The sequence below is a fragment of the Lemur catta genome, chromosome 2 (assembly GCF_020740605.2).
Source record: "Lemur catta isolate mLemCat1 chromosome 2, mLemCat1.pri, whole genome shotgun sequence".
NCBI classification, from domain to species: Eukaryota; Metazoa; Chordata; class Mammalia; order Primates; family Lemuridae; genus Lemur; species Lemur catta.
Genome location: NC_059129.1, coordinates 28,942,064 through 28,966,042, shown reverse-complemented (window position 1 = coordinate 28,966,042; position 23,979 = coordinate 28,942,064). Strand labels below are relative to the sequence as shown.

Sequence of the window (23,979 nt, the reverse complement as noted above, 5' to 3'; positions counted from 1 at the left end):
TCCCTCCCTCCAGCTCCCTCCCTTCCGGACCCCTGGCTGGGCCTGCCTTTCGGTGTCCCCTCCCAGCTCCAGGCAGCGCCCTTCCCATGGCCCTGCCCCACGTCCCCCGCCGGCCACTCACTGGAGCTGGTTGATGATGACCATGCGGACGTGCTCCCGGGCCTTCAGGATCTTCTCCAGCCGGTGGATGTCGTACGTGTTGGGATTCCGGAAAGGGATGTCGTCGGGCAGCCCCGTGACCTCGACGGCGTCTGGGCTGTCCCGAATCAGCTTGTACGGGACCAGCACAGGCCGGTTCAGGCCCAGAGCCTCACCTAGAGGGCACAGGGGAACGGAGTGAGGGCAGATGTCCCCTGTCAGTGGCAGCGCCCGCTAGGGAAGGGGCTGGGATCTGGCGCGCCCCAGCTCAGCAGCTGTCACACCCGGAGAGCGTATCAGTCAACACACACACACCACGCACGCGTAGGGGCCAGGGCTGCCGTGTCCCCGGGGCGCAGCCAGGCCAGCTGGGGACAACCGCAGGCCAGGCTGGCTGCAGAGGGAGGGGGCCATCCGGAGGGCGGCCCCGCGGCACTGACCGTATTTCTCATTGAAGAGCTCCTTCACCTGCTCCCGGAGGATCACCTTCTCCCCCAGTCTGTTGGCATCGTCTTCATCTGCAACAGGAGGACAGGGGCACGAGAGTCGGCACCGGCCCAGCCACTGAACCTGCTCCTTCTCCCAGGGGGCGTGGAGGGGCTTCTCCAGGCTCTGGCCTGCTGTCCGTCCGTCCGTCCATCCATCCAGCCCACATTGTCCCCGCGTCAGCAGGAGGCAGGGCTCTTCCCTGAGGGGCTCACGAGCCCAGAGGAGGTGTCCCCTGGTCACAGCTTGCAACCCTCTGAGTGCAATGGGACACACTTGGAGGACAAGGGGCAGGGACCAGGGTGTCCACCTGTCTGAGCAAGCGTGGGAGGTCCCCAGGAGGGCAGGACGCTTAGCGGTAGCAGTTTGTGACCTGGGGTGGAGGTGGGATGACAGCTGGGCGCACGGCTGTGCACAGGACTGAGGGGTGAAAGGTCTCGTGTGCTGGCTGTGGCTAAACTGCCAGGTGGTACAGGGGAGGTGACGGTGACGGGCCCAGCGAGGTCTGCAAACAGGGGCTGGCGCCTCAGGAGCCACCCTGGCTGCTCGCAGGCAAAGGCCTGCGCCTGGGAGGGGGGTGGGGCCTGTGTTCCCCCTGCCGGGTGCCCAGGCAGCTGTCGTGCCAGCAGCTGCTGGTGCTGCTGTGAGCTCAGCCTTCCCCTCCCATAGCCCAGAGGGGCAGCCGAGGCCCCGCAGCCCAGGAGGCAGGGCCGGGCTAGAGAAGGGTCCAGGCAGAGCCTGGAAGGAGCCCTGGGGCCTGGGCCAGGGTGGGAGGGGGCCAGGGTGTGGGAAGCCCCCTCTCTGGGGAGCCCCTGGCCATATTGCTGGGCCCCTGGGGGCGGGTGGGAGGAGCTGGTCACAGGCAGGGCCATGGGGGCAGAGCTGAGAGAACTGGGTCTTTGCAACAAAACAACTCCTGTTTTAATCTTGAAAACCTTTGGCAGGACTCACTTCCCTTGAGGAGGCCAGCTCAGAGCCGCCCCTCCCAGGCTGGGGCTCCGTGCTGCCCAGACCCCACGGTGGCCGGGCCTCATGCACCCCGCCCGGGAGGAGCCCCAGCTCCCAGTGCGGCCGCCCATGGGGCAGGCGGCTTCCTGCAGCCCACACCGACCTGAGGCCGGCACCCGCTGCCAGCGCCCCTTCACCCGCCACCCTGGGCCCCCCGATCCCTGCAGGGCCCCGGTCTGGCCCGTTCCACCTGCACTCCTGCCCCTGGAATCTGGAGTTGCTGCGTCTCTCTCCAAGGCCAACCACCCAGGCACCCTGGAGACCCCATGTCCCACACAACATCCCCCTTCAGTGTCCCCATCTTGGGGACCCCCAGGACCCTCCTTCTTCCCCCCACGTCCCAACACGGCCCTTCCAGGTGGTCTTCAGGACCCCATACGTGGCAAGAGTAGGCCCGACCCTACTCCAGGTCCCGTACAGAAAACTGTGGGTCCTGGGCCCCAGGGGCAGCTCCTGGAGCCTGTGGGGAGGCAGGGGGCATTTTCATCTGTCCCCTTGCCACCGAGGATTCCTCTGGTGGCAGGATTCTGAGCGGCACGGCAGCACACGCACGCCTGGATCACCCACGGGTGTGTAGACAGACGCTGCGCTGGCAGCTTCCCAGACACGACCATGGCTGCCCCTCACCACAGCCAAGGACTGGAGGCTCAGAGAGGTCAAGAAACGTCCCCAATGTCACACAGCTGCTGAGTGCCAGGAATACTCTGACCCCAAAACCCCGGTCTCTCCACTCTATTGTGTGCCCTGGGTTTCCTGAGGTCTCAGTTTCCCCATCCATGGAAAGGGTGGGGTTGATGTTTAGGGTGTTTTCGTCTGCATTTCTTGCTCTCTCGCCCACAATCCCACACTTCTGTCTCCTTCTCCTGTGCCGGGGGCAGGGCAGGACTGGTGGCCGGTGCCTGACCAAGCCTGCTGGCCTGCAAGGAAGTGGGCGGCCCCCAGGGACCCAGCCCGGTAAGCTGAGGTCACCGTGGCTGCTGGAAGCGGCACAGACAGGTGTGGCTGTCTCTGCGCGCTGTGTCTGCAGAGCGCACCCACTTGCCACCCCCCTCGCCGGCTCCCGCTGCCTGAGGGCCGTGTGGACGGCAGAGACCAGGGCAGGACAGACCTGAGTCCCACGCTGTCCTCCGCCCTGGAGAGGTGGCGCCATGGAGAGGCACAAAAGTCAGAAACCTGGGCTTGTGTCCTTCCCTGGGTAAGTATTTCTCGAGCCCTTTTGGACGCTGTGCTGCCCCTCAAAGAGCACAGAAGACAGCCGGTCGTGCACCCTGGGACCATGTAGCAGGGACCCGCCCCAGCCGGGGCCAGGGACGGCCTCCCAAAGGAGGTGACAGCCGCATGGGGCCCCAAGCTCCACGGATGCAGCCTCTTCCACACGTGGGGGCTCATCCCCCCGACCCCCGAGGCAGAGTGACAGGTGAGCAAGACACACACGCACCTGCCCGCATCCCGCAGGTGCTCGACACACGCTTGCTGGGAGGCAACGCGCCCCTCCCTCCAGGTCTCGCCTGGTCCAGGGCAGGGAGCGCCCCCATCCCAGGCCGCAGATGTCAGGGGGGAGTGGCCCACGGGGCAGCCGAAAGGACACCAGGGCAGCTCTGCATGGGGCACACAGGCTCAGGCAGGGGGCCAGGAGTGGTGGGAGCTGGGACTGTCAGGGCAGTGGGGCCTGGGCTGCCCGGGGGGGTGGCAGCAGGGAGGCGTCCTGAACACCTCTGGGGCGTGCCCCGGGCGGAGTGTGCCTGTGTCGGTAACCCCGAGAGCAAACGTGGCACATACCACGTGCGACACGGTGCCGGGCCGCACACGCCTCGCCCACGGGATCCTTCCAGCTCAGCCTCCGGCCTCAGCAAGGATGCCCAGGTTCCCCTGTCTCTGCTGTCGCTTCTGCCACCTCTTTGTTTTTATTTCATTTAGAGGGAGGACATCACATTTTCTTAAAGGCTGAGTTTCTGAAGGAAACGGGGCGGGGAGGCTCTGGCGGGGGCCGGAGCGGGACGAGCTCTAGAGAAACCAGGGCAGCTCCCTGGGCCGCGTGGGCAGAGGGGTGACCCACGGACCGGGAGGGAACCTGAGCCCCAGGTGAGGAGCCCCCCACCTGCCGTTCTCTGGGACCTGCTGCTGGGGTTGTGCCTGTGCCCCAGCCCTGCTCTGCCCATGCCTGTGGGGAAGGGGCAACGTGCCAACCTGAACAGACACTGGTGCCAGGCTCCAAGGGGCCTGGGCCAGTGCCCTCTCCCACGACATGAACCGTGGCCATAGTCTGTGACCGAGGAAGCTTGCCCACCCACGCCGGTCAGCCCCGAGGAGGAAGGCTGAGATCCTCCTTGACCCGGATGGCCGGGCTGAGTGGGCCCCTCGGTGGGCAGCTGGTGGGTCATGAGATCCCCTTCCCGACAGAACCAGGCTCCTGTCTGCACTGCCACACAGTCACCACCTGGATTGAGGCCCGTCTCCAGGGACGTCCCCAAGGTCTGCTGTGGGCAGCGGCGGCCTCGGCTGGAACAGGGTGGCCGGGGCAAGCCGGGTCACTGCCAAGTCCAGGCTGCTCACGGGCAACACCGGCATCAGGAACCCGCCCAGAGAGCTGCCAAGAACACCGGGGGGTGCGCACAAGCACGGGGCCCTGCAGGGCCGTGGCCACAGCCCTGTGGTCTCCCCAAGATCCTGACTACCCCGGTTCAAATCCTGGTTCTGCTATCAGCTTGCGACCTTGGGCAACCCCTTGACCACTCCATGTCCTCGTCTGTGACGCAGCGATGACAACAGTGAAGTCCGCAGAGAGCTGCCCTGAGCATGGAGTGAGCACAAGGATGCCAGCGCCTAATACCGAGTCAGCAAACCTATTCTGGGGGGACCTCCCCGAGCCCCCCTGAGCCTGGGCTGGCTGTAAGGGACACCATGGTTACAAACATTTCCGAATGTCTCCGTTTGGAAATGTCAGGACTCAATGTCAGGGGGTGTCCTCAGTGTACCTGCTTGGGTGCTTGTATAGCGTGTGCAGGAAGGCGGTCCCCAGGGCCAGTGACGGGGGAGGTCCCAGGAGACAGCAAGACAATCTTGACTCTAACTCTAATGCTGTGTGGTGTTTGGAAAGCCGCTCAACCTCTCTGAGCCTCAGTTTCTACGTCCCTCAAATGGAAATCTTGGCCTGTTGGGAGAACCTAACATCACATGCAAAAAAGTACTATAGAAGAGGGTTTGTTTTATCCATCGTGGAGAGAACCTGTTTGGAAACGCATCAAGTACCCTTTCTAACGAAGCACACCAGGGTGGGAGGGGCTCACCCTCATGGTCTGACCTCGGTACTGTCCAGAAAGCCCTGCTGGGCCTGTCCCCACCGCAGTGACCTGACCTGCTACCCACTGCCCCTGGGCCGCGACACCCTGCGTGGACAGGCACCCCCAACCCTCGGCATTTCTCCTCCCTCTTCCGGCACTTTCTGGGTCTGTGGTCTCCTGTCTCTCGCTGACGCGGGCCCTGGCTGCGCAGGCAGCTCTCATCCTGCCCTCTCCAGTCTGCTGTCTGCTCCCCGGGGATTAACTGAATTCTGCCCGGGCGGAAAACACAGCCAGGCTGGCTGAATCACAGTCGTGCTAAGTACACAATTTTAAACCCACTGGTTTAAATGTGGGCTGGCTCCACAGCTCTCTCCCAGGACAAGGTACAAGCGCCCTGGCCAGCCGTGGCCTGTCCCCACCTGGTTTGAGGTCTCCAGCTCAGAATGACGCCTTCAGCCAGAGGGACACAGCCAGCCGCAAGGTGAGGGCTGCTGAGAGGGGCGAGACCCGGACCTGCCAGGGCAGTTGCAATGTCCCCCTTCCGTCCTGTTCCACGGACAGAGCCCCAGCCCTCCGCCAGGCCTGGGCCGGGGCGTCCAGGTATACGGGACACCAGGGTGCCTGGCCCCCCAGTGGACAGTGTGGCTATCGGGGGGCGAGAGGGCGTCCCTGCCTCGGTGGAACAGGCTGCCTCGTGCAGGGAGCAGGGGCCACTGTCAGGAGAAGGCAGGTGGGGACAAGCCACGTCCCCCCCTTAAGCCCCGCAGCCTGCACACGGCCTCCCCTTCCTGGCACCAGACCTTCCCAGGATAAGAAGGTTCGCCAGGAATTCCGCCAGCTCTGTGCTCTGGGTGAGGAAGGTGGGGCTCAGAGACGGCAGGTCCCGCTGCCGTGGGGAGGGGCCCTCGGCCAGGCCTGGGCCCTCCACCTGTGGTTTTCCTGCCACCCCGGCCCTGGACACTGAGTACAGGAGGGCCCTTTGGGTTTGACCCACTTTACAAACAGAACTCTCTAGAAGTGGGACTGAGCTTGTTGAACTACTCTCTGGGTCCCCAGGACCCCTTCTGAGCCTCTCGGCACCCAGACACACCAGAGCCATAGATCACCAGATCCAAAATTACAGCGCGGGGGGAGGCTGCTGGCATGGGGACACACTCTCCCTTCGCTCTGTCAGTGCACTCACGGGCCCGGGGGCGGGGGGAGGCGGGGTGCAGAGCCACGGAGGGAACCAGTGGCTGCTCCTGGGCCTGCCACACGCACCGCGCAGCACGCACCCTTCCTGGGGATGTCCCGGCGGGGGGAGGGAGGGAGGGAGACACCGCTGAGCTCGCCAGTCCCGGCGCCCCCACCTCTGCCCCGGCAGGACTCAGGACAGTCGGTTCCTGGAAGTCCTGGAGGGAGGGACAGCGTGAGGCCTCAGCTGGCCTGGCCGGCCAGGGCTCCCAGGCGGAGAAGGCCAGGGCAGAGGGAGGCAGAGGTGAGCCAGCTTCCCTGCTGCCCTCTGTCCCATCCACGTGGTGGTGTCTGCCACCAAGCCGCCGCCCCTGGGCAGCTGTGGGCACAGGTGCTAGTCGGGGGCAGTGTGGGCCCCAGTCCTGCTCTGCAGCATCGGCCTGGGGGGCTCAGGTCCACCCTTCCCCCTTCCTGGGTGGCAGCAAGGAATGAGACCCGGCTGGTGATTCTAATTTTCCATGCCTCAGTTTCCTCTCCATGAAGTGGGGATAAGTATGTGCCCAGGTTGCAAGGACTGTTATGTAAGAATTTGGGATGGTGACTGCAAAGTGCTAGACATGGCACCTGACACCTGTTGGTGTCTGCTGAGTGGCAGGTCATTCTCACCTGCTGGGACTCACTGTCCTCTGGACACCAGGGGGGCTGCCAGCTCTGTCCCAGCAGGGCAGGGGCAGTGGTGTTGAGTCTGGGTGGGAGCACAGAGACTCCCTGCTGCCAGGGGACACAGCTTTCTGTCCCCTGTATGTCCGGGCCCTGGTGAAGGCAGATTACGGCTCTCACGCCTGAGAGGCTTGGTAAGCAGCTGCACACACAGCATGCGTTCCGGCCCACATGCAGCACATGTTCGGGCTTGTAGCAACCCGTTGGGATGGGATCCCCAGCCCCATTTGACAGACGAAGAGAATAAGGCACAGAGTAGTTTGGTGATTTGTCTAACAACACAGAGCCAGAGAGTGGGAAATCCAAGCCTTGAACTCCTGTTCATTTGTTCAATACTTACTGAGTACCTTCGAGGTGTGGGGCGTCTGCTAAATTCAAAGAGGAACATGGGGTTCAGGGTCTAGCTGGGAGACAGGCAAGAAAGCCGGCATTCACCCTCCAGGGAGACAGGAGAACGGTACATCTACCGTGGGACAGTCACACCCACAGAAGATTACAGAGCCGCAAGAACAAACCAGCTACAGCTACACACTCTGACATTACGTCCCAGAAATGTAAGCAGGGGAAAAAGTAAGCCCAGCAGACTGGACAGAATAAGATACCATCACTGTAAAAGTAGAAATATAAGCAAAATGAAATAATTTTTGCCCAGGCAAACATTACGTGCAATAAAATCATTGTAAAAATTAACTTGTGAACGGTGATTATATCATGGAGCAGAACTGCCACAGAAGACATTTTTGGGAATTTGAAAATAGATTACATATTAGACGACAGGGAATTATTACGCTTCCTAAGTGTGATAATAGCGCGGTGGATGTGTAAGAGAACGCCATTGTTCTCAGGAGATGCGCGTTGAAATATTTAGGCATGTAGAGTCAAGATGTTTGCAACTTACTTCAAATGGAGAGACAGGAAGAAACGGGGTGTGTGTGTCAGTGAGAGAGCGCAGGGAGAGGGAGGGGGAAGGAAGGAGGGGAAAATGGCAAAATGTTAAGAATCAGGGCCGGGGCGCGGTGGCTCACGCCTGTAATCCTGGCACTCTGGGAGGCCACGGCGGGTGGATCGCTCGAGGTCAGGAGTTCGAGACCAGCCTGAGCAAGAGCGAGACCCCCATCTCTACTAAAAATAGAAAGAAATTATCTGGCCAACTAAAATATATATATAGAAAAAATTAGCCGGGCATGGTGGCGCATGCCTGTAGTCCCAGCTACTCGGGAGCCTGAGGCAGGAGAATCGCTTGAGCCCAGGAGTTTGAGGCTGCTGTGAGCTAGGCTGACGCCACGGCACTCACTCTAGCCCGGGCAACAGAGCCAGACTCTGTCTCAAAAAAAAAAGAAAAAAAAAATCAGTGAATCCAAAGAAAGGCTTCACAGGGGCAGTTATCATACTATTCTTTTATCTTTTTCTACAGTTTTGAAGTTTTTCAAAATAAAAAGTTGGAGGAAAAGGTAAGAGGCAGACAAGCATAAAATTCAAGATGTTTGTTCTGGGCAGAGAGGACAGTGTGGGTATTTTACTGGAACTGTTCTAACTTGTAGGTGGTGGTGGATTCCTGGGTATTCGAGCGAGGCAGAATTTACTAGCAAAGGAACAAAGAACGTGGGGAAATGCAAATGGAGGAATAAAAATAAATGAATACTGAATGCGACATGGTATCCTGGGTCGGATCCTGGAACTCAAAAGGGACATTACTGGAAAGTGGATGCAACCCACAGAAAGGCTGTAGTTGGTTCATCATTCTGGACTCACATTAATTTCTTGGTTTTGACAAATGTACCGTGGTTGTGTGAGATGGTAACATCTCACGTGGGTCAAGGGGCATTTGGGAAATCTCTGTATTATCTGGGTGACTCTTTGTAAATTGAAAATTGTTTCAAAATAAGAAGTTATATCAATCAATCAGTCACTTGTTACATGCTGGGATCTATAGCGGGAGTGGGTCAAGACCAGGGATCACGGTAGATCGGCTCCGTGCGTGAGGTCCGCTGGGGAGGCGGAGGGAAGAAAGCAAGCCCTCCTCAACCCCAGTTCCTCCAGGCCAGGCTCTGTGCCATCAGCCACCTCCCCTCCCTGGGGTGGGTGGTGGATGGGACACACCTGCTGGGGCAGGTGCTCTGAGCTCCTCCCTGACCCCCAGCACCCACAAAGGGCTGGGACAAAGGCCACCCGGTTTCCCCAGCTGGCAGGGGACTCTAGCTGAGGCCCTTTCACTGCCCCCTGGGCTGCTAGACGCTGGCATGCAAATCCCACATGTGATCCCATTTACAGCTGAGGAAACTGAGGCTCAGAGACATCAAGGTGCCTGCCCAAGACTACCTCAGCCACACAGTCTGCAATGGGCAGTGCTGAGACCTGAACCCAGGTCTCTCTGACCCCTGGGTACCACTGAGAAAAGCCCAGCTCCTACTTGATGGCTGTCTCACAAACTCTCCTGTGACCCCAAAGCTCAACCCTCCCAGCCAGGCTGGGCAGAGCAACAGACTCATTTTGTTCTCTGGGTCAGTTCCGGTCAGACAATCCCGGGGCCAGACACAGCCACGGCCCTTCCCGAGGGTAGCCACTTCCTGCCCCTGTGGGCCCAGCTACACAGCTGAGCAGGCCCAGGTGGCACTGGCCCGAGGCTGGCAAAGGCCTAGGTTGAACCGTGGCCAAGACTGGCCGGGTGCAGAATGTCGCACACCAAGCAAGACGGGCAGGGCATCATCGCCTCTCCTGGGAGAGGGGACAGCCGTGGGCGGCTGAGCGCTCGGGCCAGGGCGGGAGGGAGCATGACCTGCTGCGTGTCCTGGGGACGGGTGGGGGTGCTTTGGAGGACTCATGTTGCGGGTTGCAGTTGTCCAGTGACGACAGCAGCAGCCAACTACGTGAGAACGATGCCCCTTGCGGGCTGAGGGCTTTGTCGGCTTCCATCTGCCTGCGCACAACTACAGCCCTGGCACCTACAACCGCGCCCGACACGTCACGGGCACTGAATATTTCAACGCGAGAGACACTGAGCTCTTACGTGCCAGCCGCTGCTCTCAGATCCTTGTGTGGATTCATCCCTGCAGGCTGGCCCCGTGAGTGTCCCCATTTCAGAGACGAGGACACTGCGGCATGGACAGGAGGTGACCTGGCCCAGGCTCCCAGTGGGTATGGGGAGAGCTGGGACTCAGCCCAGACTTGGACCCACCCTGCAGGACAGCCTTTCTCTGTCCTGACTGCGTGGACAGCGGGAGGCGTGCCCAAAGCCTCGGCCTGTCCTCACGGTGACTGCTCACTGTCACCTTGTTTCCACACGTGGGGGAGGAAGGGGCAGCTCTGCCTCCTGCCCAGTCCACGGTGCCGTCCCTCTTGCCTCTCTCTGTACCCACAACCCCAAACCCACATTTCCCAGCTGCCCTCCATGGGCCCCACAAATCTTTTCCTCCTCCTTGGGCGTCTCACAGGTCCCTCGCCCGACTCTCCCACACAGTCACTCTGTGCAGGCTGCGTGGTGGCACCCAAGGTATCCACGTCCTAATCCCGCAGCCTCTGAACGTTTCCTTCTGTGGCAGAAGGGACTTCGCTGCTGTAAGTGAAGGATCCCGAGAGCGGAGGGTGGTCCCGGGTCCCAGGGGGCACATGGAACCACAGGGGCTTTATCAGAGGGACGCAAGGTCAGAAGCAGGAGGAGGACACAGCATGACAAAGACAGAGACAAGGGCCACAGCCAAGGACGGAGGCAGCCTCCGGAGCTGGAAGATACAGGGACGATTGTCCCCTAGAGCCCCAGAAGCCTCCCGGACGCCTCTAGCCTCAGAAGTCTCATTTCAGACTTCCGATCTCCAGAACTGTGAGGCCACAAGTCTGTGCTGTTGAAGCCGCCGGGTTTGGGTAGTTCGCTACGGCAGCGACAGGAAGCTGACACAGACCCCGGCGCCCGCCTGCCGCCGCCCACGAGGGCAGCCCACGGGTCACGGGAAACCTGCTCGGTGTCGTGGAGCGGACAACGGAGACGCGGGGCTGCCCCACTTCACGCAGCACGGAGGGGACCCTCTTTTCCTGGCCGCCTTGTGTGGCATCTACGATCCTAGATAAGGCAACTTTCCCCTCTGTCCCCAGGGAGCCCGAGTCCTGCTGAGGGGCCACCGCTGTTCGGAGCCTGAGCCCCAGGTCCTTGCAAGATGCTCCGCCGGGTCCCCAGGCCCTGGATCTTCCTGGCAACAAGACACAGGGAGAAGTGGGGTTCCCGCTGGCTCCAGGATGGCACCCACGCCTGTGTCCCTCTGGCCTCACCGGCTCAAGGGCACCAGGGCTGGGCCTTGGGTCCACCCCTGAGCCCACTGGCTCCTGGGTGATCTCATCTCTTTCAGGGCTTTAAATACCAGTTGTATCTTACGAGTCCCAGAATTATACCTCCAGCCTGGGCCTGTCCCCCAAGCCCCGGCTTGTGCCCCAGGCTCCTCCCGAGAGACCCCACCCGGCTCCTCCCGTCTCAGCTACTGGCCCTTCCATCCTTGCAGCTCAGCCCGAATCCCTGAGGTCAGGCCTGACCCCTCTCTTTCTCAGCGTCAGCAAGTTCTGTCGGCTGTAGCTCCAAGGTACACCTAGAGCCAATGACTCACCGCCCACGGCCGCCACCGGGCCGTGCCTGGATTATCATTACAACCGCCCGTGTCTCTCCCGGCTTCCGCCTGTCTGTCCTCAGCCCAGCCAGCGGGTTCTGCTGAAGCAAGTTGGATCCTGCTGCTCCTCTGCTCAGCGCGGCGCCGGCTCCCAGCTTACTGGGAGCAAAAGTCAACGTCCTTATACGGCCACACATGATCTTCCCCTTCCATTTCCCCTGACCTCCTCCCTCCAACACCCTGGCAGGTGACCTCAGGGCCTTTGCAGCTGCCTTTCTCTCTGCCTGCGATGCTGTTCCCTGCTGCCCCTTCAGGCCTTTACTCCAAGCCTCCACCCCGCCTTGTGCCCTGCCTATATACTCTTGCAGTCCCCTAATGATAAGCACAATCTCTGCCACCTGCGGCCCTGCTTCTCCTTGGCACTCACATCTCACACCCATATAGTCAGCAAATCCCATTTATTCTCTGCACGCCCAACCCCGAATCTTAGCTCCATGGGGCTTTTGTTGTTGTTGTTGTTTGAGACAGGGTCTCACTCTGTCACCTGGGCAAGAGCGCAGTGGTGTCATCATAGCTCACTGCAACCTTAAACTTCTGGGTTCGAGCGATCCTCCTGCCTCAGCCTCCCCAATAGCTGGGACTACAGGTGTGTGAAACCACAGCCGCCAGGCGAATTTTTCTACGATTTGTAGAGATGGGGAGGCTGGGCTCGAACTCCTGGCCTCAGTCGATCCTCCCACTTCAGCTTCCCAGAGTGCTAGGATTACAGACCTGAGACACCGTGCCCGGCCAGGGTTTGTTTTTTAATCAGTGTTTAACAAAAGCCCAGCACCCAGCACAGCGCCTGGCCCAGACAGCCCGGCACTGTCCACAGACGGACTCCGGAAGCCCTGCCAGGGCCTCTCCAGCCCTCGGGGGGCTGTGCCCCTCCCACCGGGGCAGCAGCAGCTGTGGGGGCTCCTAGAGGGCTAGGCCTGTGTGTCCCCTCCCTCCACCTCCCAACCTTTCGTCACCAGACCCCACCCTAGGAGGCTGTTAAGATCTGGCCCGTCCAGGAAACCCACGTGCTGGGCCAGGGTTAGTGCCCCGCCCCCACCCCATCTGTGGCCCAGAGACACATTTATCAGCCTTTAGAGCTTCCGCTCAGCACAGGGTGCCCGGCCACCCCTTGGTGCTGATCTCATTCCAGCCCCAGTAAAGGCGCTGGTTGTTCCTGGCAGCCTGGGTGGTCTCAGCTAGGCAGTTTCTGAGAGACGTTCTAGAATGCCGCAGAAGACTCTGATGCCCGGCCCCCGGGGGCACTTGGGAGCCCCATCTAACCCCCACAGTGAACATGAGGTCCCCTCTCCCACATGGGGAGGGGCAGGATGGGACTGCAAAGACCCCAGCTGAGTCCCCGCAGGCCAGGAAATGGGCGGGGCCTCCCGACGTCCCATTGTCCCGGCCCCTCTGCCACCCCAGAAGAAAGCCGGCGCTGGGCCAACGCTGGGCCTCCGCCGCCCACAAAGGCCTCCAAGCCCCGCCCTGCAGATGCCAGCTCTTCCCGGGAAGGCAGAAGGGAGATCATTACCGAAGCCTAATTAACACAGACAAGCAGAGATAATGAAGTGGAGAAACATGTGGCTGGCGCTGGAATGGTGGTATCTTTAGAAACTTGAGAAAGGACGGTTTTATTCTGAGCTCTCAGGAGCAGGACAGAGTGGGAAGGGTGGCGGGGGTGGGGAAGGCTGGGACAGGGAGGCAGGGCCAGGAGGGTGAGTGTGTGACTGGGGACAAGGAGATGACCCTCGGGTCTTGGGCAGGGGAAGAGAGGACCATGGAGAGTGTCCCTGTTCCACATAACCGTGAGGAAATGGAGGCCCAGAGACCTTAAGTTAACTTATCCAAGATCACAGACAGGAAATTAACTTATCCAAGATCACAGACAGGAAGTTAACTTATCCAAGATCACACAGCTCAGAAGTGGCGGAATTGGTTCCCAAGGAGAAAAAAAGTGACCTGTTCCTGCTCCGGCCACTGTTCAGTCCCTCCCCCGCCCTCCCGATGCCCTCTGCCGAGGTCAAGCCCACGCTGGCATGCCGGCCACTCGGATCCTCCTCTCCGGAAGGCCCGTCCCACATAGTTACCTGCTGGGTGACAGGGGATCCACAGAAGAGCGGCCTAGCAGGAGACCAAAGGGGACAGTGACAAGTGGTGCCACTGCATGTGGGGCTGGAGGCTTTCCCCACTTGTGCCCCCCGCAAATGGGATCACAGCCCTCGGCTTGGCAGGCCCTGCCCCCATGGCCGGGCTGCTCCAAGTGGGCCGCGAGTGAAGTGGCATTACCTTCCTCAGCAGCACGTCACTGGACGTATTTCCTCAAACCCCAAGTGGAACGCTGACTATGTGGGGACCTGCTAGCTAAAGCTGGGGCCCCCCGAGAACGTGGGCCCTGGCCCGCAGGGTGCTCAGGTTCCTCGGCCGCGGGGACGTCAGCGGAAGAGCTTGCCAAGGCCGGGTCTGCAGGGTCCAGTCCACGCTGCAAAGCCAGGCCTTCCAGGCCCTCCACGCTCCGGCCTGGCCGGCCTCGCCACCTCCCGCTCGCCACGGGCCCTTCCTCCTCCTCGCTTTGGCCGTGCGCCCCGGGGTGGGACCCCTCGGAAGGCAGACGTGGTGTGGGCGACGCTTCCCAGTTCACGAGTGAGGAAACCGAGGCCCAGGCAGGCAAACTGACTTGCCGGAGTCACACAGAAAGTCGGCAGCTCTGCTCTGTCCCTGGGTCCGGAGCCCCTGCTCTGGGGAAGGGGAGGTGGGGGGCTATCCCAGAGTGTCCCCTCAAGTCGGCCGGGAGGGCGGCTGCACCCCTGGGGTCCGGGGACAACTAGAAGGAGAGGAAGCCGTCCTGGGAGAGGCCCTGGTTTGCCCACGAGGGAGGCGCAGCAGGGCGGCTGGGCCCCAACCCAGGGCGGGGTGGGGAGCTTGGCTGGGCAGCAGAGGGAAGTGGACCCGGTGGGCGGAGCCGCCCCTCCTGGTCCGAGTCCCCCACCCACCCACGCCAGGGCCAGACCCGTCCCGTCCTCCTGTCCTGCAGGGAGCCCCGCGGGGAGCAGCCCCTCTGGTGAGTGGCAGCTCAACCTCTGCTTAAACGCCTCCAGTGACAGGGAGTTCACTCCCTGACAGAGCTTTTTACTTTTGTCGCCGCTGCTATTCAAGAACAGTTCTGGAATGTTCTTTATTTCCTTGATCCCTGTAGTGTTCCCCAGATGGACTCTGCTGCCTCTCCTGAGGTTGAGGGCAGCTGCCTCGATGCTCCTGACTGAGCTCTTCTTACCGAGGGTCCTTCTGTCCTCGCTCCTCTGCTCCTGCCAGGCTCCTTCTCCTGCAGGGCCCCCAGGAGGTGGGGGTGCCCCGCGGCTCTGCCCAGGGCCCGCTGCCAGCCCTGCGCTTCCCAGCTGTGGTCACAGCCGCCCCCTCGGCACGGACGGCCCCCAGCCCCACTGCCACCCTGTCTGCACCAGACACCACTCTGGCTGCACGCGGGCCCCTGTGATGTCCCGTAGGCGCGCACACCCAGCCGTGGGGACAGGCACCACCATCACCCTTCTGGAACCTTCCTTCCTCCTCACAGCCCACTGCCACCTCTAGGTCCTAACCCCACCCGTCTCCGGGCCCAGCTGCCATCCTCAGCTCTCTCTGGCTTCTCCGCCTCACTTTCGCCTTCTCCCGTCCACCCGCAGTGGGTGGAAGCGTCGTTACCACGGTAACCTTAAGACAGTGCAGATCTGATCATATCACTTCATTGACCGAAACAACCTCCAAAGCCACAAGATAAAGCCCGAGTCCCTGGCTTTCCAGTCAAGGCCCTTTATGATTCCGGCAGCAGCTGTCGCTACCCCTGCCGCACTGCCCGGCACCCGGCTGCAGGACAGCACAGAGCGGGCAGGGGCTCCGCCTCTCGCTCATTATGTGATTTTGCCTCTTTCAGGCTCAGTTTGCTCAGCTGCACAATGGGAACGTCAACAGCATCGCCCTCACAGGCTGGCTGCGAGGCTGCGCGTGGAAAGGCCACACACGTGGGCACTCAGCAAACACCAGAGGGGATGATGTCACTGCTCCCTACCTCTGCAGGGGCTGCCCCTCGGCCCGGGGAATGTGGGTGGCCGGCCTGGGAGAGCTGGCTCTCTCGGGGGGAGAGGAAGGGCTGGTCTTTGCCCGGGGTGGCGCTGAGCTCGCACTGCAGTGCAGAAACCAACCCCGCTCCCGTCCACAGTTCCTGGGGACTGTGACTGCACGCAGGGACAGACACGGCGCCTTCCAAGACACCCCTCCCCTCCCTCCGGCCCCAACAGCCACGGCACCCCCCACCCCGCCCTGAGGTCTCCGTGTCCCGTGTCCCTCCCTGACCATCTCCTCCTGCATTCCCGAGGGGACCTACAGTCCACTGCCCTGCCACCCTGCACGTCCCTCCCCCAGAGGAGGAGCAGGCGAGGGGAGGAGGCAGGAGCCCTCAGCACCCTTCTTCCACCCGTCCCATTTCTGAGCAGGGTGCCCCTCCTCCGCCATTCTCTGCGCCACCCCCATCGCCTCCCCCCATCAAATCTGCCAGAGATCACGCTGTTGCTGTTCCCACCTCTAGAACCCTCTCTGGGTCCCATTCCACCCTTGGGGTCCCGCCCCCCCGTCCTGCCCTTAGAGGGCGATCTGTCATTGGCGAGTTCAACCCCTCTTCCCTCATTCCCTCCTGAGCCCACCGCTCCACCCCAGTGCCCACCACTGCCCCCGAAACCGCTCTTAACCCCCTCCTTCATTCAGTGGCTCCCTGGGCTTCACACCCTCTGGGGTTTCTCCTCCCTCTTCCTTCTCATCTCTCCTCCGCCCGGAAGTGCTGGAGGACCTGGGGCTCACCCCTGGACCCCTTCTACCTGTGACACGCATCTCTCCGTGACCCAGGCTCAAGACTTAAATCTGTTCAATGCAGAATGACTCCCAACGGCGTGTCCCCAGAGGGGGCCCTCCCTGCCATCAGACCTGTCCATCTGGGGGCCAAACCTGCCTCCAGCTCAGATCCTGTCCCCACACCTCCCCCAGGAGTCCCCACCATGGTAACTCTGTCCCTCCAGCTGCTCAGGACAAAATCCTGAGGCCATCCTTGACACCTCTTCCTTTTTCTCACAGTCCCCATCCACCACATCAGCAGTCTCATTGGCTGTACTTTCGACACACGTCCAGGGCTGACTCCTGACTTTGTCCAAGATTTCTGTGTCGCTCCTGTCCTGGCTTCTTTCCGGGCTTAACTCCTGGTGGCCTATTTAAAACTGTCCTGTGACACACAGTCCTGTATCTCTGTCGTAGCATCTCCACGGCACTTGTGAGTACTTAAGAGGATGTTCTTTGTTCTCATTTCTCCATCTGCCCCACTAAAATATAAGCAGCACAAAGCAGGAGATTTTTTTCTATTCTATAGCATCTTGCCTGGCACAGAGTGGCACCGAATAATTTTTTTTTTTTTAAAGACATGATCTTGCCAAGTTGCCCAGCCTGGAGTGCAGTGGCTAGTTGCAGGCACTACAGCCTCGAACTCCTGGGCTCAAGCGATCCTCCTGCCCCAGCCTCCTGAGTCGTTTGGACCAGAGGTGCGCGCCCACCACGCCTGGCCTCAGTAAATCTTTATTGGACAAATAAATGAACCCCAAAGGATTAACTATGAGCCTAAAGGGTTACCTGAGCAGGACCAATGTTATAGCCACTGGATGCCAGGAGGGGGCAGCAAAGAGCCACCCAGTGTAGATAAATGCGCCAGAGGGGTGGGGAAGGACAATCACGACCCACTGTAGGGCAGACACCAAGACATGGGCTAGTGGTAGAGCCAGCCCTGGGTTCCAAAGTTAAACGGGAAAGACCCAGGTTAACTCTCAGCCACATTATGCACATGCTGTGTGACCCTGAAAGTGTCTTAACCTCTCTGAACCTCAGTTCCCTCCTGTAAGACTGGTTCCTGGGGGAGATGTCACGTGGTAACGAGAGTGGGCTTGGTGACCAGTAAATCCTAAGCGTGACGTGGGTGTGCGGTGTCCACGGTGTGAGGGGCTGCCCCAACGTCCACGGCTGGGGGACAGGGTAGTTATGTAACCACGATACAGCCTGACGAGGCAATGTCACAAAGCTTTTTAAAGACATGGCAACATGTTTATGTTTTAAGGTTAAGTGTGTAAATTTATAGAAAAAACAACAGTGAGATGTAAAATTAATAAGCTTGGGGGCAATCTGGAAGAAATGTATCATCATAAAAGTGAACAGCCATCTGGGCTGGCAGATTTCTGTATTTTCCAAATCTCTACCAGGGGTATATACTTGCAGGAAACGCAGTAGGTTTTTATGACCTACTAGAACGTTCTGTGGCTGTTATTACACCAGCTACCCAGGCAGAGGCCTCTCCTTCCTCAGTTACCGCTGTTTCTTCCCAGCACAGCCTGCACCGCCCCCGGTACAGTCCCAGGAGTTCATGACCTCGGGCCGCTCTGGGCTTTGGGAGCCGTCCACCTTGACCTTGCGGAGCTGGGAGCAGAGCAGCCACACCAGGCTCACCCAGAGCCTCTTCTCTGTGCTAAGCTCTCCCCGCACCTGCACGCCAGGTGTCTGAGGACCTGTGGCCCTTGGTGCGTGTCTGTGGCCCAAGGGCTGGATGCCTGGAACTCTGAAAGCCGACTCCGGGTTGCTGTCTCCAGCCACCTGCCTCCCTGGCTCCCGGCCCAGTCTCCCTAACTTAAGTCAGGGCTGCTGCAGGGGGGTGGGGCGGCCTGGCCACATAGCCAGGAGCTACCAAGGGTGCTTGGCCCCCAGGGTCGAGCCTGGGTGGCCTCAGTCCCTGGAAAGCAGGGCTGAGGTTCACTCTAGTATGGGAGGGGGGGCCCTGGCCCCATCATAGCTCTGCAGCCCTAGGCCCCCCAGCAGGGCCCCTCCCGTCAGGGCTGGCTCCTCCCAGCACCCCTCCCCCAGAAATCGCGTGAAGCCCCAGCCCGCAGCTCCCCTGACCCGAGGCCTGAAATCCACCTACTGTCCTCCGAGGCTTCATCCAAGTCCAAGTCCGTCTTCCTCTCTAGCCAGGAGCCTGCCCACCACCCAGCACCACCCAGCATGTCAGAGCAGGAAGGGCCACTAGACATCACCAGGGAAACTGAGGCCCCGAGAGCAGATGTGATGTACACAGCTGGGACAACACTTAAGACCAGAACAAAACCGGCCTAGGAGCGGCCGTGCCTCCTGCCCTCTCTGCCCGCAGGTCCAGGCTGCAGCGGGGCTCTCGTGATTTAGCGCCTGATTCATCTTCACAGCATAATTTCCTTCTTCTGAATTCACCTTCTCAGGATGCTTCTGTTAGGAAAGGCTTCCATGGGAGCCTTTGACAAGCGACCTAGGAAATCTCAGAGCTGTTCTCACGGCACCTGCCCACCGGGAAGCCCACCCCCTGCACACCCCCCCTGGGCGCTGCACTTGTCTCCCTACCACCTGGTTCCCACCATCCCATCCTGCACCACGAAGCCACTGAGGCGCTTTCTCCAAGCACGGGTGCCACAGGGCAGGCCTCACAGAAGGTTCCGGGCTCTCGCGGGCATCAACAGGCAGGCACAGGAGGGACTCTATGCACCTGAGGGCATGGCCGGTTGTCCATGGATGTCTTCTGGGTGCCACTGTGGACACGTGACATCCAAGGCTCGATGGGCCCCTCCCCATAACTTCCTGGCACTGGGAATCCTTCTGGCGCCTGGAGACAGGGACCCTCAGCTGACTCAGGTTAAGTTTCTGCCACCGTGCACTGGGGGCTTTTGGTAGGAGTCTAGTTTAATTGTAGAAGAATAAAGAAGAAAGTTTACATGTCTTGCATTTCTGAGTTTGCAGACTAAGGTCCATCCCATACTTTTCAGAGAGGACAAAAGAAAAAGGAAAAAGCCTCTGGAAATTTCTGCTGTGCTCCGATAAGGCCTGCCACTTTGGGATGATACGCCACGCCCTCCCCGCCTGGCCCCATCCCGCCACTGCCCTAGGCACGGGGAGTGGCTGCCTGGCCCCTGGACACCCCGACTGTACCTCCCCTCAGGCTATCCCCTGTGTCAATGCCACACACCTCCAAGGCCCAGCTCCAAGCCACCTCCTCCAGGCAGTCTTCCCAAGCCCCAAGAATAGCAACCACCACCACCCCACGGGCTGAGCTTCCCATTGTAGCTGGTACAGGCTGAGACCTTTATAAACAGCTCACTCAAGAGCAATAGGAGGACAAGTCCTTCCAGCCCACCTGGCACTGCCACCTGTCACCTGGCCAGGCAGGTGTGCCTCTGTCCAGTTTATAGGTGAGGAAGTGGAGGCTCAGAGTCGCACGCCAGCCAGAGGGTGCAGGGGCTCACACAGGCTTGTGCCTTCCCGAGGCCCACATGCGGCCGGGGACCCACACCCCAAAGCAGACTGTCTGCCAACCCTCCACGTGCCCTGGGCACCTGCCTGGGGACCAAGGGGCCTCTATCGTCTCTGCCTCCCTCAGCAGATGTGAGCTTCTGCTCGGATTCGCCTCGGAACCCCAGGTGCTGGCCTGAACCAGGCTCCGGGGATGGCGCGACAGATGGTTTGGGAACAGCCCTTTCCGGGGCAGCAGCAGCACTCATGGCCTCTGGTGAACCCCCGAGAGCCGTGGGAGCTGGACGCCTTCCCAGGCCAGCCCAGCGTGACGAGCGCTGTGAGTAAGCGTGGAGCTGGCCTGCCAGCCTGGGGCTCCGGCCCCTCCAGGCAGACACCGGCCCGGGGTGCCAATGCCTGGAAAGGGATGGCAGGTCTATGCCTGAGGGCTGGGGCCAGGGCCGCCTCCCTGTCTCCTCTTCCAGGCAGTCTGCCACCCTCCACACCGCGTGGGCAGGGAAGGCACTTGCAAGGGCTCTGTCTGCACAGAGGAGCCAAAGGGAAGGCCGACGGGAGAGTGGGCAGACGGGCACAGAGACGGTGGGGGCAAGTGGCCCCCACAGGGTGAAAGCTGACATTCTAGAAGCAGCTCAGACAGCAAGAGGAGCCACCGAGCTCGCCTAGCTGGAGGGCGAGCCCCGCTCAGTGCAAGGGGTCACCCAGGAAGGGCCCCAGGGCTCCGTGGTCTGCCCCGAGGCTGCTGGGCCCCCCCCCAACCCCAGGTTTCCTCCCCAGGGCCTGACACTGCCCCTTCCGTGGTGTCTCTGACTTGCACCCTGCCCCAGGGACGCCAGGCTTGCGAGCCAGCGCTTACAAGGACGGAGGCATCTCAGGCAAGTCACTTAACAGTCCCTCAATCTCGGTTTCTTTGTTCTGTAAAAAGGGGACAGAAAAAGGTGACAATGCAAAGTGCTGAACTCAGCCTGGCACACATCAGGCGTCAGTGGTGACTGTTCCCTTCCTGCTTTCCAAGCTCATTTAGAAACGTGCCCATGTCCCTGGAAGGACATGCAACGTAAGAAAGAGCACCTGGATTACAGCCCCCACGGGGACCCTCCTTCTGGAAAGGGGGCCGGGGGGCAGAGGGCTGGCCGTGGGGCACCTCACCACCTCTCCACTCTCCATCAGCAGAGGCAGGCCGGGGCCATCCTTCTGGGCTGCCCGCGGAAGGGCACCGACGCTGCCCAGTGCTGATGCCAACGCAGGCACCCAGGGCAGGGCGGGCCAGGGCTGGAACCTGACTCTGCGGCCCCCTGCGGTGACGTCAGTCAGCTTGGAGCCCGGAAGGTCCACAGAATCTGTCCCAGGGCAGGGACGGGCCAGGGACCCTGGGCGGCCCTGGGGAAGGTATGTCCCGGTCCCTCTGGCCAACAAGAAGGGAGCTCTGCGAGTCCCCTGCCTGCGATGCTCTCGGGAGCACATGAGCACTCGCGTCCCTGTCCTGTCCTGCTGTGCCCAGCCGGCTTCCTGGGGAAGCACCCGTTTCCGTGGGGGTCATCTGACCCTGGCAGCCCCCGGCTCCGCCTCTGCCTCTGGCCTGGCCCAGGCCTCTCCGTGGGTGTGGGAGACGGATCCCGGAGCCACATGGTGGGCTGCTGCAGCGCACGGGCCTGGGACACAGGACACACGCTGCAACACGAGCTTTGGTTTCCCCTCTGTAAGGCGGGCTCTGGCGCCTACCCCACAGATGTGTCTGGCCACCGCTGTGACCCCAGTGTCTGCAACACCACCTGGCCCCACCGGGACCTCCTGAAGCACAGGTGACACGCACCTGCATGAAGTGCTCAGTGCGGGGCCAGAGACCTCCCGGCCAGGCGTCCGCCGGGTCCACAACGCTGCGTCTTGCTGCTGCTGCCCCCTCACCTCCACCTTCCTAACGTCACCCGGCTGTTTCTGCACCTCTCCGAGCTCTGGGCACACAGCTCTGGGGCACAGCGAGCTCCCACCCCCGCGTTCCCCCCCCAAACGCCTCGCCTCCCCCTCTGGCTCTCCAAGTCCCGTCTTCAACTGAGGCTCCAGGAAACCTCCCCAACCACTCCTCATCCTCACCACCCCCCTTTTGGGGTCCCCGTGGCTGAAGGCAGTGGCCACATCGCTATACCCCCCCAGTAAGCCGTGCACGCCAGGCAGTGTCTGCCCCTCCCGTCCCATGGCCTTCTGCCCCGTCCCCAGAAGCCCACCAAGCCAGGCCTGGCACAGGAGGGAACAGCCCCCGGGAGCCAAGGGGTCAGGCTCACTGTGGCAGGTGAGGGGGGCTTAAGGGTGGCTGTGGAATCACATCCCTGCGCTGCAGGCGTCCCCTGCTCTGGCACTGCTGTGCCCGTCCCCACGCCCAGGACACGGGCGCAGCCTCCCCAAGCGCGTGGTCAGGCTGGTTCTCTGCTGCACGCCCGGGCAGCGGCTTCCCGGCTGGGGGAGGGCGGGCGAGCTGGCAGGCTCCCCGTCTCCCCGTGCACAGGCTCTGGCCACCCTGAGTGCTCAGCAGGTGGCATGCTGCCCCCACAGGGACCCCCTCACTCTGGGCTCGGGAGGGCAGGAGGCAGCCCACGGAGGAGACAGGGTGGGTGGGTGCCTTAAAGGGGGTCAGGAGAGGTGCTGCAGTGACGGCTGAGCCCGGGCAGGCCCCTCCCATCTCACCACCACGCCCACCGGCCCCACGAAGACACCCCTCCCTCTGTGGTTAGGAACCCACCTGCCAGCAGCCTCACCTATTCACCAAGGTCAGCCAGGCCCTTGCACCAGGAGGAGTGGGGGGCACTGACGCCGCCCGGCCCCCCACCCCAAACCCGGACTAGGCAAAGCTCAGAAGTCACCGGTGCCACCACCCCTTTCTCTGCCCCAGGAGCCGGGCCCAGGTTCCAGCTTGGCCTTCTGCCGTCTACCTGGGGCAGGTGCCCAGGTGAGGAGGGAGAACAGAAGGGCAGGGGCCTGGCTTCTGCTCCCAGGCCCCAAACCTGTGTCCCACAGTGGGCTCACTCCGGCCTCTGGCCCCAGCTCCGTGGCCAGGGCCCTTGCCCAGCGGCCCACCCCCAGCCAGCGCCTCTTACCAGGCTTTGGGATGAGTCCTTGGAAAGGCCTGGAAGAGAAAAGAGGTAGGGGTGTCAGGGGAGAGCTTGGGGGACGGGGCAGCCACCCCTGGGTGCAGCAGCGTTGGCCTCACCTGGGAGCTGGTGAGAAGTGCTGCCCAGACCTACTGCAGCACAGTTTGCCTTTATTTTATTTTTTATTTTTATTATTATTATTTTATTATACCTAAGCCTACACCTCACAACCCAAGAATCTGCATTTTAACAAGAAGCCCAGGTGACCTGTGTGAGGGACATGGGGCCAACGCAGCAGGGCCCAGCACTGGCAGTGCCCCCTTGCAGGAGGGTCACTGGGCCTCTGCCCCGGTTGGCCTGTGACCTCAGGCGGGCTCTGCCCTGGCTGGCCTGTGACCTCAGGCGGGCTCTGCCCCGGCTGGCCTGTGACCTCAGGCGAATCACTTGTCTTGTGATTCGTCCTTCCTCACTGATGCGGGAGCGAAGCCTCTCCCGGGGCTTAGGGGCAAGTGAGCAGGTGCTGCTGGACAGGTAGAAGGTGCCCACAAGGCTGCCCTTGCCATGGTGGGTGGCCGGTCCCACGTCTGTCGGGCTCCATCCACCCTGGCTTGCCTGCTGTCCCTCTGTGACCCCCAGAACCCAGGATGGTGCCAGGAAGGCCTCCTCGTCCAGCGGGGAGGGACAGAGGATCCCCTGCTGCAAGCCCAGTCTGTGCTAGTCCTGCTTCCTTCCCTCACCCTTCCCCCGAGTACCTGGTGACCGTGAACTTGATCTTGTCAGCCACGGCAAGGATCCTCTCCAGGTTCTGGGAGCCGAAGGTGCAGGGCTTTCGGAACGGGATTCCGGGGGGCAGCCCCTCGATGATCACTGAGCCGGGGTTACTCTTGATCCGCTTATAGGGGACCTGGACCGGGTACTTGATGCCCAAGGCTTCCCCTGTGTGTGAGAGGGACGGCCCTGCCCGTCAGGGGCCAGAGGCAGCGCAGGGTGCGTGTGCATGGACGGGGTGCAGGTGCGTGACGGGAGGGCACACGTGGGAGAGTGACAGGCTCCGGAAACCTCTTGAGTAGCAGGGGCTGACACTCCTCACAGCCTGGGGATGGGCACAGGGGGCCCTTC

At 61.4% G+C, this 23,979-nt stretch overlaps 1 protein-coding gene across 1 annotated transcript in view; it reads right to left on the bottom strand.

Annotated features, from left to right (window-relative positions):
• Positions 1-23,979, bottom strand: part of GTF2IRD1 (GTF2I repeat domain containing 1) — a 69,481-nt gene that overhangs the window by 5,381 nt on the left and 40,121 nt on the right. The window contains exons 20-23 of the mRNA XM_045543156.1: positions 23,613-23,796; positions 22,867-22,895; positions 579-656; positions 122-314 (exon numbers count right to left, since the gene is read on the bottom strand). Of these exons, the coding sequence (XP_045399112.1) occupies positions 122-314; positions 579-656; positions 22,867-22,895; positions 23,613-23,796 (484 nt within the window). The remainder of the gene's footprint in view (positions 1-121; positions 315-578; positions 657-22,866; positions 22,896-23,612; positions 23,797-23,979) is intronic.